Source organism: Saimiri boliviensis, chromosome 10, assembly GCF_048565385.1.
Source record: "Saimiri boliviensis isolate mSaiBol1 chromosome 10, mSaiBol1.pri, whole genome shotgun sequence".
Lineage (NCBI taxonomy): Eukaryota > Metazoa > Chordata > Mammalia > Primates > Cebidae > Saimiri > Saimiri boliviensis.
This window is the reverse complement of record NC_133458.1, coordinates 55,133,286-55,148,744: the sequence shown is the minus strand read 5'-3', so window position 1 is coordinate 55,148,744 and position 15,459 is coordinate 55,133,286. Positions and strand designations below refer to the sequence as shown.

General features: G+C 37.1%; 1 protein-coding gene across 12 annotated transcripts in view; it reads left to right on the top strand.

Annotated features, from left to right (window-relative positions):
• MAGI2 (membrane associated guanylate kinase, WW and PDZ domain containing 2) overlaps positions 1-15,459 on the top strand; it is a 1,426,516-nt gene that overhangs the window by 930,362 nt on the left and 480,695 nt on the right. For all 12 annotated transcript variants that reach the window (XM_039472765.2, XM_039472764.2, XM_074379315.1 and 9 more), the window contains one exon: positions 11,886-12,096. In XM_039472765.2, coding sequence (XP_039328699.1) covers positions 11,886-12,096 — 211 coding nt within the window. The remainder of the gene's footprint in view (positions 1-11,885; positions 12,097-15,459) is intronic.

Genomic DNA, 15,459 nt, shown 5'->3' with positions numbered 1-15,459 from the left:
TATGATCACTTTAGAGTTTGTGGTGATTGCAATTATATTACTATTAATGTTATAATATGATTAGAATGTTAATTATATTACCATTATTAATTAAACTATTATATTAGTGATTGTAAATATATCATGACTAGTGTTAGAAGTGCCATTTTAAATCAAAGCCCAGTCACGTTTTGATTAAACTGAAAGTGATGGATGTGAACCTCTTCAGCCCTTTATTATTATTATTATTATTTGAGATGCAGTTTCACTCTTGTTGCCCAGGCTGGAGTGCAATGGCATGATCTTGGCTCACTGCAACCCCTCCCTCCTGGGTTTAAGTGGTTCTCCTGCCTCAGCCTCCCAAGTAGCAGGGATTACAGACATGTGCCACCACACCCAACTACTTTTGTATTTTCAGTAGAGATGGGGTTTCACCATGTTGGTCAGGCTGGTCTCGAACTCCTGACCTCAGGTGATCCACCCACCTCGGCCTCCCAAAGTGCTGGGATTACAGACATGAGCCACCACATCCGGCTGTCTTCTCTTAAACAGATTCAACATTGCATACCCTCAATCTCTGGGGAGAGTGTTTCTCTGCTTCTCTGCAAGTTTACGTAATTGGTGTGTGAGGGAGATTGATGCACAAGTGAGGAAGGCAGAACAAGAACAGCTAGCGGAACACCTCAGGTTTCTCCAGCAGTTACAGAAAGTGCATGGAATTGTGAAAAGGTTTAAGTTTCTTCAGGTTTTCCGGGCATCCTTACACTCGAAGCTTTTTTCCAGTCACAATCATATTTTCTCTGTAGGCCTGATTTTCACCTGTGTCCCTGTGTTTCTTATCTCATAGCTCTCCTTAGAAAAATGATTGTGATTATTGGTATGAAATCCCAGCTACTGTATTGTCAGTGATTGCTCTAGCTATTTCTGACTGAGATCTGGCCTTTTTCTCTGAAGAGGGTGTAAGGTCTCTCTGAGTGCCCATTCCTTCTACCTGACTCCATCACTGGGAACAGTATTCTGATTTTCTTTTCCCTCCTATTTGACTTTTTGCTCTCATCAAAAAGTGCATTGACTCCAATCTGGTTCCAAAGAATAGCTCTTGAATTATCAATATCAAATTTAAAGTCTTTCTAATTTTCTCTTTCATCTCCTTTGAATTTCCTGGAACTTCAGAAAGTGCCTCATGTTTTATATAATACTATACTCCTGATTTAAAAAAAATTGAAGGCAGGCTCTAAGAAGTATTGTATATGCATGTTCTTTATTTCATTCTTTGCTGTGGTTTTTTAAATATGTCAACATTTGTATCAGTTTCTTTCACCCCAAAGTTTGTTAAGGATTTGGGAGACTTGTTTCTTGATGACAAAAATCTTTAAAATGCATTACATTATGAAAACTACATAGCATATATAATTTCAGAGCTATGAGGACTAATTTTATTGCCATTATTCTCTACTTTTATTAAAGTGTTAAGAATTACATATTGCAGAAGGAAGAAAATATACTAATTAAGGCAGTTCTCTCCTATTAATCTAAAATAATTTTCTCTGCTAATCTTTCTGTAATTCTTTTCAATTTAGTTTTTATCTCTTAGGAAATATTTTTCCTTGTCATCTTCTACTCAACAGACATTGAAATTTCTTGTTTCACAATTTGCCATATTGTTCTTTTAGTGCTTTAAACAATTTATAATTAATTGTGGGTTTTAGATATAGAAGAAAAATAATTTTGAGTAATGAAATATGTGTTCTCAGTAAGTCATATATCCCTGGCTTACCCCTGAATAGAAAAGATGTAATTCCTTTATAAATATTACGTATATATTGAGTGGCCAACACAGGCAGATCACAAGATCAGGAGTTTGAGACCAACTTGGCCAACATGGTAAAACCCCACCTCTACTAAAAATACAAAAATCAGTCAGGTGTGGTGGTGTGTTCCTGTGGTCCCAGCTGCTCAGGAGGCTGAGGCAGGAGATTTGCTTGAACCTGGGAGGCAGAGGTTGCAGTGAGCCGAGATCGTGCCACTGTGCTACAGCCTGGGCAATGGAGTGAGACTGTCTCAAAAAAAAAAAAATTAAATAAAATAAATCTTTAAAATTTACTTATATAAAGTATTTCTTCACAGGATTGGGGATTTCTGCTTCCTAGATTGATGTATCATCTCAAAAATCAGAAGCGTAGTTAATCATTACATTAACTTTCCTTAATTCTAATTTCTTCTTCTAGACTTATGTTTTTTTCTGGCCCAAATAATAAAGGGGAGTATCTATTTCCATCTGAAAAAAATATAATACAGATATAGATATATTTGCCATACTGTTTAAGGATGTCTTTATCATCATATCTTATATGATAAGAATTATAATGAATTTTTTTTTCTTAGGACTTAGAACCACTTCAGAGCACTGAAGAGTCAAAAAGTACTGACTAAAAGTCAATAATCATTTTACATACGAAAATCTCTGAAGGATCAGAAAGATAATTATTATTGCTAACTTGATTGCTGGAGCCCTGGGAGTAGCAGCAGGAGGGAAGCTTGCTTTGCACAGCTTTCCTCCTTTGTACTTCTGGATTTTGTACCGTGTGCATGTTTCACTATGTCAAACAAAAATATTTTTTAGATGATGAGCAAAAACGGCACTATACATTCTGCAAATATTTTAGCACCCATATTAGAATTCTTCTCATTTTAGAAGGTTTAGGAAAATTAAGAAAATTGATGAGCATTCTTTGAGCAACAATTGACATTCTTGACTGCTTTTGATCGTCTGGCTGTGTAGAATGCATGACTGCTTCCTTTCTGAAGACACTGAAATGTGTCTTCCACTTTTCATGGCAGGATATAACCTATAGTACGGCCATGATAAAAAATCAATTATATAAGTTTACAAATAATTCTATATTAGAAATAATATAATTTTCCATATATAAATTCAACACAGCAATATATGTTTCTTTTGTCCAAATTTCAACCCTGAAGTGTTAATTCATTTGCAAGAGCCTGTGGTTCAAATTCTAAGAACTCCAGCTTCCAGCAGTGAAGAAAACAGTCCTCCCACCACAATCCAATAAAACCTTGGATCAATACAACAAACATACTTTTTAATGGGATTGGTGGGTTAGCACAAAAGCATGGAGCAATCTTTAAGCCCCACCACATCCACCACAGTGGCCACTACCACAAATGAGTAGAAACCAGAGTGAGGAGCAGACTAGAAAGCCAAAGTTGCCCCTGGAGTATATGAGGAGACCACACACTGGGCCAATATAACATTGGGGAGCTGTGTTTCCGATTCTGCTTTAAATCAGTGCTCTCAAAGGTGCCAAAGTGACGCCAAGTTTGTAGCTCAGTAGCAGCCCCTGGTGCTCAACAAAAGCAAATGCAGAATTCTAGAGAATATAAAAGAGAACTCGGAAAAGAAAGCATCGTTTCTGAGGATTGCTTCTCCTCTAAATTACTTAACCCTACTACATGTCTCTATTGAGGAAGAAAAGCTCAATTGATGCAAATACCTTTTAAAGAAGAAATACTGCCTTTACCTGTATCCTTTTCTGACATTTGCATTACTTTTTGAAAACCCCTAGTCTCCTAAAAATTGTAGAAAATTGACCGTACCTCTTGTTTCTGTAGGCAGAAATCATTTGAAATGCTTGACCAATTTAACTACTCTATTCAGTGTTATAAACAATGGAATTCAGTGGTAATAATAGATAACATTTACTGAACACCTACTATATTCTAACAGTTTATCATTCTAAGCACTTTATAGGTAAGTCTCATTTAATCCTTACAGGAAGGTAACTTCACTATCCCCATTGTACAGTTAATAAAATTGAAGCATCCACAGAGTGATTAAATAACTTGTTCAACATCCAAACTTTAAAGGACAGATTCAAACCTATGTGGCCTGACACCAGCCTTAACCATCTTGTTCTACGGCTTCTTGTAGAGACTCTTTGTTGTTATCTGGAGATTTCTAAAGGAAAGGTAAAAAATGTTTAGATATCAAGTTATTCCTCTTCTCTTTCTTTATGAACTACAAATATGTTCCTCGATCCTTTTTTTCTCTCCGCTTAAATGTTTTCCAGCCATGCTTATTTCCAAAGAAATAATATAAAGACAAGGAGAAAAAAATGATTGGATTTATTAAAATTTGTCACATAGCCATTATAAATATAAATCACAGGGTAAGGTGAATTTTGGAAATTCAAATCTTATGACAGTTTAAAGAAATAAATGTTTCTATCTACCTTAGAAACAAATCCTTCAATTATTTTCCCTCATTTCAAAAGACGCCAGTTACAGGAAGCTGCATGTTAACTGTATACATAGACCGTGTCAAATGAAAATATGGATGAGATATAAAATAAGTGTTTTTCTTCTTGAAGTGTCTTTATCTTGGCTTCTGGTTATTCTTTCATGAAACTGAATGGAGACATTCAAAACCATGACAGTCTAATTCCTCCTTGGTCTTGTACCTGAGAGGCAACGTGTTAGATACTGGCAGGGCAACAGACATGAAAACAAACGGAATGGCTACAATGCATATTTTTGTAATAACAAACCTTAGACTGGACCAGAACCATAGAATGTATATGGACTGAATTGAATGCACAGATTCATACATTTACTCTCCCCATTAAACGCTTTCAGTCCCTGTGCTATGTACAGATCTTTGAGCCTTTCTGAATTTCCTACTGAAAGAAGAAAATTGTATTTACTAAATTCAACAAAACCCTTAGGGCAGCCAAGATGAAAGGAATTATATTTCTTAATTCTTCACAACAGTTAAAGTGTATGTTTTAATAAAATAGGTGTTTACAGGTTATTTTTTAAGACTATATGATATAAATGTCTGTTTTGTGCCTCAACTTTTCTGTAGAATTTCTCAGAATTCTATTTAACAGTCCTAGTCCCGTAGAAACTGTTTTCATCCTTAGCATTCTCTAAGAAGAGGTGTTTCTTCTTTACTGAAATATTCTTTGTTTTTATTGTCAGGGCAAAAAAAAATTCTTATTCTGCTTTGAATGACATCTAAGAGACACAGAAACACAGTGGGAAATGCACAAAAAATGTCGGTGTTTGATGAAGTCTGTTCACTTTAGCAGTAAATAAGGAAAAAAATATATTTAACATATTCCCAAAAGGCTATTTTTCAATTTAACAATAAAATTATACTGAGAAATGCATCTTAGAAGTCAAAAAGAACAATTTTACTTGGCCATCTCCTAATCAAGTATAGCTTCACACCACTATAAAAAAGGTAAAACATGCATGCGTTATTGGCTCCTTCTCCATAGTCAGAATTTAAATAGATAAACAGACAGATCTGACCTCTATGTGATGTGTGCCAGGACATGTCTATATGCACGTATTTCTTATCAGACTGCTTGGAGCTAGGAATGCTAGCTGACACAGGCAACCTTGATTGGCGTGGAAGATCTGATTATTTCCCTTCAATTATCATGAAGTCCTTTTCTATTCATTATGGGTAATTTCTTAACTACTTACACAATGTCCAATATATGTCATTAAAAAAAATTTAAGCCACATACAGAAGAAGATATAATATTATCTAAAATGCAACAGAATTAATTTCAATTTTCATATTAATCAGGGAAATAAATATGATATAGCATGAAACAGTAATCTGTAGTCCTTGAGATGTTAAATATTGGTTCAGTAAATTATAAAATGAACTAATCTAGTATGCCATTTTATGAGTTGAATTGTGTCCCCCACCCCCAAATTCATATGTTGAAATCTAAACCCCCAGTATCTCAGATGTGACTTTATTTGGAAATAGGATTGTTGTAGAGATAATTAGACATAATTCGTTAGGATGTGGTCATCCTGGAGTAGGGAAGACCCTTCATCGATGACTGGTGTCCTTATAAAAAGAAGAAATTGGAACACAGATGTGCACACAGGGAAAATACCATGTGAAGACTGCAATCAGGCTTTCATAGGCCAAAAAGCTGCCAGAAACTAGGAGAGAAGCCTAGGAAATAAATCCTTCCGTACTGCCTCCAGTGGGACCTGGCCCTGCCAACACCTTGATATAGGACTTGAGCCTCCTAAATGTAGGACAGTGTCTGCTGTTGAAGCCATCCAGTTTGTGGTGTTGAAATTATGGAAGCCCTAGCGAACTATTACATGTCATTTGGACCACATTCTCCTTGATTGTATACTGCGTGGCTTAGTGCTTGATGGCTAGCAGGCTCTAAATAAATGTTTCTACTAGTGGAGGAAATACAAGACCAGTTCCTCCTCTCACTTACTGTTAAATATTGGAGTTCCTCAGACAACTGCTTTACATACTCTTGTTTCTAATTGCTACACAGTCTTCCTAGAAAATTGTACTCCATTATTTTAAGTCATTGAGTATCAGTTAAATCATTATCGTAGTATTCTATATAGTTGCTCCGATTTGGGGGAGCCAAGTCTTCACCCCCTGGTATTGCTTTACTTGTCTGAGAGAGTGCTGAAATTTACACTCCACTGTCTCTTTTACTCACTCTGCCCAGAAGAAGTGCAGGGATTTATCTGAGTGATACAACATGGAAGACTAACTTGGATTTTCTTGGCTCACTTCCTCTTTTCCTCCTCTAAATATTCTCCTTTGCTCTTCTGGGAACAGATTTTGCCCCTGCATGGAAGCCCTGCCCCGATTCTACACTGCCAATGAAAAATCGGTCCTCTGGGTTTTGCCAGAAGCCCTTGATTCTCATTGTAAACCACATCCCTAGATGAGCCTTTGAGAATAATACATGTAGGAACGTTACGGATTTTGATTTGCCTTACTCATTTTTTTCTTATTTTGTTAAGATGGAAGAGGTAGGTGCTACTTACTGCTTCCCTGTCAGCCAGTTCACAGTAGCCTGAAAAAAAGGTCTGTACTCTCCCCCATTAAGGTCTTGTCAAGTATCTTACACATTATAGATATTTAATTTATGTTTGCTACTGTAATGTTTGATCAATTAATTAGGAATACAGAAATGCATGAATAAACAGATGAGTTAGATAAACTGGGAGAGCTTTGCCAGTAACCTCTGATATATCAACAAATATGATGATAGACTTCTCCAAAGACTAGATCCTTGTTACAAGAGGTGTCTTACATTTCTCTTGAGAATTTAACGGTATTACACAGTAGAAGGAAAGTTCATTTGCTCATACCTAAGCTTCTTGAATGACTTCTCTCAGGATATTCTATGTTTTCTTTTCATTTGGTCTTTTAAAACTATTCCAATCTGGCTGCACCAACCATACCACCATAAATACTGCCAAAACTGGCAGCCAGTGTCACCAGTGATCTGCACATCATTAGATTCTATGGATTTTATGTCTGGCTGGACAATGCAGAAGCTTTAGCCACAGTTAAGTGTCTTTTCTTCATCACCCTTTGCTTGACTTTTGCAACATGAAGGATTTTTAATTTTCCCATTGCTTCCTTGGCTGCTCTTTCCTCATCTCCTTTTACCAGTCCATTCTTTCAGTGACTTAAATGTTGAAGCTCCTCAGACAGCTACTCTAGATTCTTGTTTCCACTTCTCACACTGTCTCTTGGCAATTTCATCTACTCATGGCTAAAATTGTAGTACCATCTAGCCATATGCTGTTGTCTTTCAGGTTTATTTTTTCCAGCTAAGAACTCGTTGACTTGACATCTCCATGAACCTCTAACTCAGTGTGCCCAAAACCGAATGCATAGCCTGCCCCTGCCCGCACAGAATCCTACACCCACTTCCCTGCTTCCAATCTCAGTGAATAGCCTTGCCACCCACCATGTAAGGTTATAAAATCTACCCTCTAAATATTTTTTCATCTCCATGCCACCATCATTACTTTTTGAGAGCACAAAAATAACTTTTCACTGCTCTATAAACATCTACTCTTGCCACCCTCAAATCCCTAGAATAGTTAAGGGGATCTTTGTGGGAAATGAAAATCTAATTTTGTCATCCGCTTCAGTAGATCATAGCAGTATCTTTGTTCTCAGGACACACTTCCAAATCCTGAGCATGCCTGATAAGGCCTCACCTCATCCAGCCCTTGTTTATTTATTTCTCCCTTACCTTCTGAAAGAAGCCTCAGATCTTATAGCACATTGAAAAGAGGTTTACCCTGACTCTTTATATGAGATTAGACAAATGTATATACAGAAGATCCCATAGACATAAGATTCCCTTTGGTACCACTCATCACATTTAAAATTATTGTATAAAGACCACACATCTTGACAAATTTGGAGTTCCATGGGAGCAATGATCAATGTCTCTCTTGTTCACTCTTCTGTTCCTCAGTGCCTGGCACTAGTTGAGTGCATAATAAATATTGATTAACTGAATATTGAATAAATGAATATGTTCAGAGCATGACCTTGCGTTTGAACTTTTCAGTGCAACCTGACATTTTGTGTGTTCTGTGTACATACCACAGTGTATGTAATTACATGTTGTAATATGCCACAGAAAAGATTATCTGAAGATAGCAATGGTACCTATTTTAACTGCTTTTATCCTACAAAATTTACAAAGGTCAAATCTGTATAAGGAATCAGCTAGAAGACTATGTCATTAAGGGCCACATTATATTCATGATTTCCTTTCTTAAGGTCAACACAGTGAAAACTTATAAAGTGTTCTTGTGTTTCCTAATTTCTAATAGATACTTTAATACTGCTCTCCTAGAGTGATGCAGAGAGGGGAAAAATTGGCCCATGCAATTTATAGTGACACAAAGACGATATTCTAATTTACTCATTTACATAATCTGTTACCTTTTGAGGTTATAAAAATAACAGATGTCCAATGAAGGTAAAGATATGTAAAATAAACTTCTCCCACCTCCGTCCAAATTTACGGTCCTGAAGTAATTGAAGTTGACAATCTATTGTACATCCTTGCAGTCTGTTGTCATGCTTATGTAGATATATAACTATATATCACTTAGAGACCTTAATGTTGGCTTATTTAGAAAGATAGGATTAATAATATACATTTCTCTGCAGATTAGATTGCTCTTGAAGTAACAATTATAAGCATTTTTGAAAATCAATAAACTATTCATTGGCTTTAAACTACATAGTTTTCCATGGTAAAGATAAACACTCTTTATTTAATTATATTCTCATTGGTAGGCATTTATATCATGTCCAGGGTTTTGCTACTACAACCAATAGTGTAAAAATAGGATTATATAGGCAACCTTATATGATACTGCCTTTTTTTCTAGAGGATATGTTCTCAAGGCAGGGTAACTCAGTCCAAGTCTATGTGTATTTGTAATTGTTTAATAGGCATTACGTTCCGAACACTTGCAGAATCTTACATTTCCAAGATGGCTGCCTTATCCTCACACTGCCTCTCACTACATTTCAGCCCTTCTGAATCTCAGTAGTGCTCTCCTTCTAGTTTCTGGTTTAAGGAACAACTTCTTCGTATTTACCTTAAGGATATTTCTTTCTCTCAGTTGTACCTGCTGCACTCTTCCCCAACAAATAAGACTCACAATTTGTCCTTGACAGCAGAAAAACTAAATGTGGGTGAAAAAAATCCCTGAATATCTCAGTAAACATACACAGTAGGAGACATTTCAAAAATATCCGCATTATACAATTAAGCCTAAACCTTGACCAAATTATTTGCCCAATAATCTTATCCCATGAAAAGGTGGTCTTCAAACTTATCTCATATACTCACTCCCCGAAGTGCCTACTGATGAGAGCTTTAGAATGTCTCTATTTTCCTACCTTTTCTCCACTTTCTAGAACCTGAGCTTTCCTAAGATAAAGTTTAAAACCCACGCTCTTATTAGGTCTTCATTTATTTTTCTTTTTTCCAGAATCTGTCTTTAACACATATTTAAAATTTTCCAAAATGTGATCGTCTTCCATTTACTTTTAACTATATTATGTGGAATTTATTTCTTCTGTATTAGTCCATTCTCACACTGCTATGAAGAAATAACTGAGACTGGGTAACTTACAAATGAAAGAATTTTAATTGACTCATAGTTCCACGTGGCTGGGGAAGCCTCAGGAAACTTATAGTCATAGCAGAAGGCAAAGGAGAAGCAGACACCTTCTTCACAGGATGGCAGGATGGAGTGAGTGCAAGCAGGGGAAATGCTAAATGCATATAAAACCATCAGATCTCATGAGACTCACTTACTACCAGGAGAACAGCATGGGGGAAACCTTCCCCATGATCCAGTTACCTCTACTTGGTTCTGCCCTTGACACATGGGGATTATAATTCAAGATGAGATTTTGGATGGGAACACTGCCAGACCATATCATCTTCCTACCTCTCATTTTCTCTCCCTATTTTGAGATCTCTGCTCTGATTCAATTGTCATGATATGGTTAGAGTAATTTTTCAAATATTACCCTCAGATAAGGTACATGGAGACTATATATTCAGAACTTTTGGATGTTCCAAAGTGACTGTCTTTGCTCAGATAGATCAATATCTTGGTAGAGTTAAGCTTGGGTTACTTTATCTTTTTTTCTCTTAAGTTACTACAGATGTTACTCTCTCTTTGAGCTTAGAGTATTACAGATAAAAGGTCTGATGCTCTTCTTTTCCTCTTTTCTAAGTAATCATGTCTGTTTAATACGAAACTGCTAAAGTTACCTTCTAACATTGTAGTTTGGAAATTTCAACTAGATGAGTCCAGGTGTCTGTATGTTTCATTAATCTGTCCTCAGATTCAGTGAGCGATTTCAGTCTGCAGACTGATGTTTCTTTGTCTTAGGTAAATTTTCTTCTATTATTTATCGATTTATTATTTATTCTTGTGTGTTCCTTCTTCTCATTCTGGAACTCATACCATTTATATGCTAGGGATCTGGGATCTGTCCTCCAAGCCTGTTACCATTTCTCTTAAGGTAGTTTTGGCTCCATTATAAATAGCCCCCCTTAGCCACAAGGGATGTGCTCCAGTCCTAGTGGATGCCTAAAACCTCTGATGGTACCAAATCCTACCTATACTATACACAAAAATGATAAAATTTCATTTACAAAACAGATGCAGTAAGAAATTAACAGAAAAATAACAAAATAGAACAACATTAACAGTATACTGTTACGAAAGTTTCATGAATGTGGTCTTTCTCTCTCTCTCTCTCTCAAAATATCTTACTGTAATCATCTATTTTTGTATCATGGTCGACCATGGGTAACTGAAACTATGGAAGACTTGTGTTCCTTGTTGGCAGAGCTGTATTCCTTTCTGGATTCTCTAGGAAATAATCTGTTTCCTTGCCTTGTCAAGATTCTAGAGACCACCAATATTCCTTGGCTTATGGTCTTTTTTTGTCTCCTAAGTCAGCAACATTGCATATCTTTGGCCATGATTTAGTGGTCAATTCTCTCTCTTACCCTTCTTTTCTGCCTCATTTTTTTTTTTTTTTTAGCTTTTAAGGATACTTGTGATTACATTTAATCATAATCATCCAGGTGAAGCCAACTGGATAATCAAAGATAATCCCCCCATCTCAAGGTCCTTAACTTAATCACATCTGCAGATCATCTTTTGTCAAGCAAGATAATATTCATATATTCCAAACGTTAGGGTATGAACGTATTCTGGGGGCCATTATTCTGCTCACCACACTTATGTTGTGAAATGGTTCTTACATTACATCCTTCAAACCTCCAATTTTGTAAACATCAATAATTAGCTGAAAGATAGATGATGAGAAGGACTGAAAGAACTCAAATAGGCCTAGTAATCATTTCCAGAGCTGCTTGCAATTATGCTGTTTCAGAAATGTTTCCTGTTAGCCTTCATAAAAGTTTATTCATAGAGTTTATTCCCTGGTACAGCATTCTCCATAACCAGTCCAGAGTTACCATGGCTGGAGTGACTAACCACGTGCTCTTGTTCTCTCATAGAGTCCAGTGAACATGAAGATAAGAGTGCAGGTGCCTCAGGGGAGATGCCCTCCCAGCCTTATCCTGCCCCAGTGTACAGTCAGCCTGAGGAGCTGAAGGAGCAGATGGATGACACAAAGCCAACTAAACCTGAGGACAGTGAGGAACCAGACCCATTGCCTGATAACTGGGAAATGGCCTATACAGAGAAGGGTGAAGTCTACTTCATTGAGTGAGTTTCACACATTTCTTTCAACAGTGCCGTAAAGATCATAGCAGGATATAAATGATGTAGCAAGCCAGACGTGGTTTTAAAAAAAAATGAAATTCTTTTGTTTCTGATAATAGCTTTTTTCTTGGCGAGAGAATAATGGGATAGTGCCTTAACACAGTTAAGGATCCTGGAATATAGATATAAATCAAATAATGGATTAAATAATTGCACCCTACAATCTTTTATAATCACGACTAAAAAAAAAATCTCCATATGATGCTATTATCGAATTAGGAATAGTCTAGATCTCATGTGAAAATGCTTATTCAACTCCTTCCAGGACCCCCATCTTGTGCAAACAAATTTTTTTTCCTATTGTCTAAACTAATTGCAGAAATATCCACCATAATGTCCAGGAGTTTAATAGAATGCAACTACTTAAAGTAATAGGCCACAAAAGAAAACAAAAATTGATGTTGGTTGTTTATTTTTGAGTCAAGGTCTCACTCTGTCTCCTGGGTTAGAATGCAGTGGCACAATCACAGCTCACAGCAGCCTTGACCTCCCAGTCTTAAGCAGTCCCCCCACCTCAGCCTCCTGAATAGCTGGGACCACAGGTGTGCACGACCATGCCACCAAGCCTGGCTAATTTTTGTATTTTTAGTAGAGATGGGGCTTTGCCATGTTGCCAAGGCTGGTCTCAAACTCCTGGGCTCAGGTGATCACCCACGTTGGCCTCACAAAATGCTGAGATTGTCTATAGCCATACCACCCTGAACATGCCCGATCTCGTCCAATCTTGGAAGCTAAAGCAGGGTCGGGCCTGGTTAATACTTGGATGGGAGACAAAATGCTGAAGTTACAGGGGTGAGCCACTGTGGGAAGCCAAAGAAAATGTTTTCAGCATTTGACCCCGATGTCAGATGTCAGTAAAATAATTTGGCTTTGCATAATTCATTATACTTCCTTTTGCTATATTCCATTCTATTAGTTGCTTACAATTTTTATGACTTGCTAAGGAAACTATAGTGCAAATCCTGAACTTCTCAGTAATACTCAACCTACTCTTTCTTTCAGGACATTTTTTTCAAGATGTAATTTTCGTATACATCTTATTAATAATGTAAGGCTTTTCTTTAGCTTGTAGGATTAAAACAACTTTTTAAAAATTCCAAAGTAGAAAATCTTAGCACAAAACGAAATTGTTGATGTGCCTAAGACAATCAAAGTGTTCATTAGAAAGAACTGAAACTAATGTAAATGAATGACCCTTAGCCTGTTAAAGTTAGAGAAGCCTCAAAGAGAAAAAATAATAGAAACTGAAGTTTTCAGTGTTGATGGTGGATAAAAATATGTAAACTCTGGTTATTTAAGCAATACACTAAAACTGGATTTTCTTTTCCAACCTGGAGTGATTTATAACTTAGATCTCTATAGGCAGAATTCAGTTGTGAAATTGAAATGCTACCACATACCAACATTTAATTCTCATGTGACGCTGGAAACTTTGATACATGCAGCCAAGGGACTGAATAATCCAGTAATTACTCAGTGCTCTGCTTGACTCCAACGTGGATGAGAAATGTAATGTTTTACAGAAAATGAATCAGTAACATTCACCTTTCAGCAAATGTTCTAATTTTAAAAGGAATAAGAATCTCTTACATTATTTTTTATTGCTACAATCAATGACCAAGACATCTTTTATCAATTATTTGGAAAACAGAACATCAGAATGTTTAAAAAGTGACCAACTAAAAATAATATTCATATGTAGAAACATAATTTTGGTATTGATAAAGATAGCATGACATCATTGCAGGCCAGAAGTCAAAATGCAAATCTTACATGTGAAGTCACAAATAGATATTCAGAACAATTGATGTTTGGAATAAGGAAGCAGATGACATACTTATTTTTATTATATCAGACGAGAGGAGTAAGGCTATATGAAAATAATAAAAGGAAACCAGCATGACAAGTTGATTAAAGAACTATTTTCTTACAGTGTTTCCCCTACTGCAATCATAAAAGCCATTTTGATGATTGTAAACTTTCCTCTTTTAACTATTTGAGGTTTTAAGGTTGTGAAGAAAAGAAACTTCAAAAGACAGAACTCATCTTCCCAGTATATAGTAAATAGTGAGGCTTGGTCAGGGCTTGAAGTAGTCTGACAAAATGATTCTGTGACTCTAGTCAGTCACCCAAAGTTGGCATTCAAACATTTGTAAGATTTTGTCCTTGGTCTCAAACTTGTTGGCGAGTTGGGGAAGAGAGACAAATAGTTATAAACAACTGGTCAATAATTTCTGAATTTTGTGATACTACTCAGGGAAGTCAATGCTTAGAATAGGTTTAAGATATAAAAGGGACACCACAGAGAAGGTGGGACAACATAACTTGAAAAGTTAACAAAGGGTAGATAGAGCACTCCAGGTATGGGAACTGTCATTGCGGAGACGAAGTCCTTAGGCGTCTTAGGAATGGTGAGGAAACCCCTGGTCCTGCTAGAGAAGTAGGTATTCGTTGGTAAATCCCAGGAAATAACTGCTTAGTTTTCGTTTCACGGAATCATTAGTGCTTTTGAAAGGCAAGCAAAGGAGAGGCATTTTGTTGTTGTTGTTTGAGTTTGTTGTTTGTTAATCTTCCTAATGTTGGAGGGAAGGACTGGTGGACAGTATTAGAATAGATGGAGGTAGAAAATTAAAACAAAATGGAGGGAACAATTTCATCTGCAGTGAACGAGCTGATGCTGAGGGAGACTAAGGTGAAAAAACGATCAGTTCGTGTCCTTTGTAGGGGCATGGATGAACCTGGAAACCATCATCTCAGTAAACTGACCCAAGAACAGAAAAACACTGCATGTTCTCACTCATAGGGGGGTGTTGAACAGTGAGAACACATGGACACGGGGAGGAGAGCATCACACACTGGGGTCTGGTGGGGGGGAAGGGGATGCGAGGGACAGCAGGGGGTAAGGAGTTGGGGAGGGATAACATGGGGAGAAATGCCAGACACAGGAGATGGGGAAGAAGGCAGCAAACCACACTGCCACGTGTGTCCCTATGCAACAATCTTACATGTTCTTCACATGTACCCCAAAACCTAAAATGGGAAAAAAAAGGAGCCTGGAGTCAGAGTAGAAGTGACCATGTCTGGAAAGTGACTGACAGAGGAGGCAGGACCCAGGCAGCCTAGGACACCTGCTTAAGATTCCTCCACAGACTGGAGGCATCCCGGCCCTCCCGCTCCCCCACACACTCCGCCTTACCCCTAGTTTGCGATTCATCTGTCTTCCATAAAGAACCTCAAGATGTGGCGTGATGAACTCAGGTATCACAGAGCGGGGAGTGGATCAGTGTCTTTTTGGTCTGGTCCCTC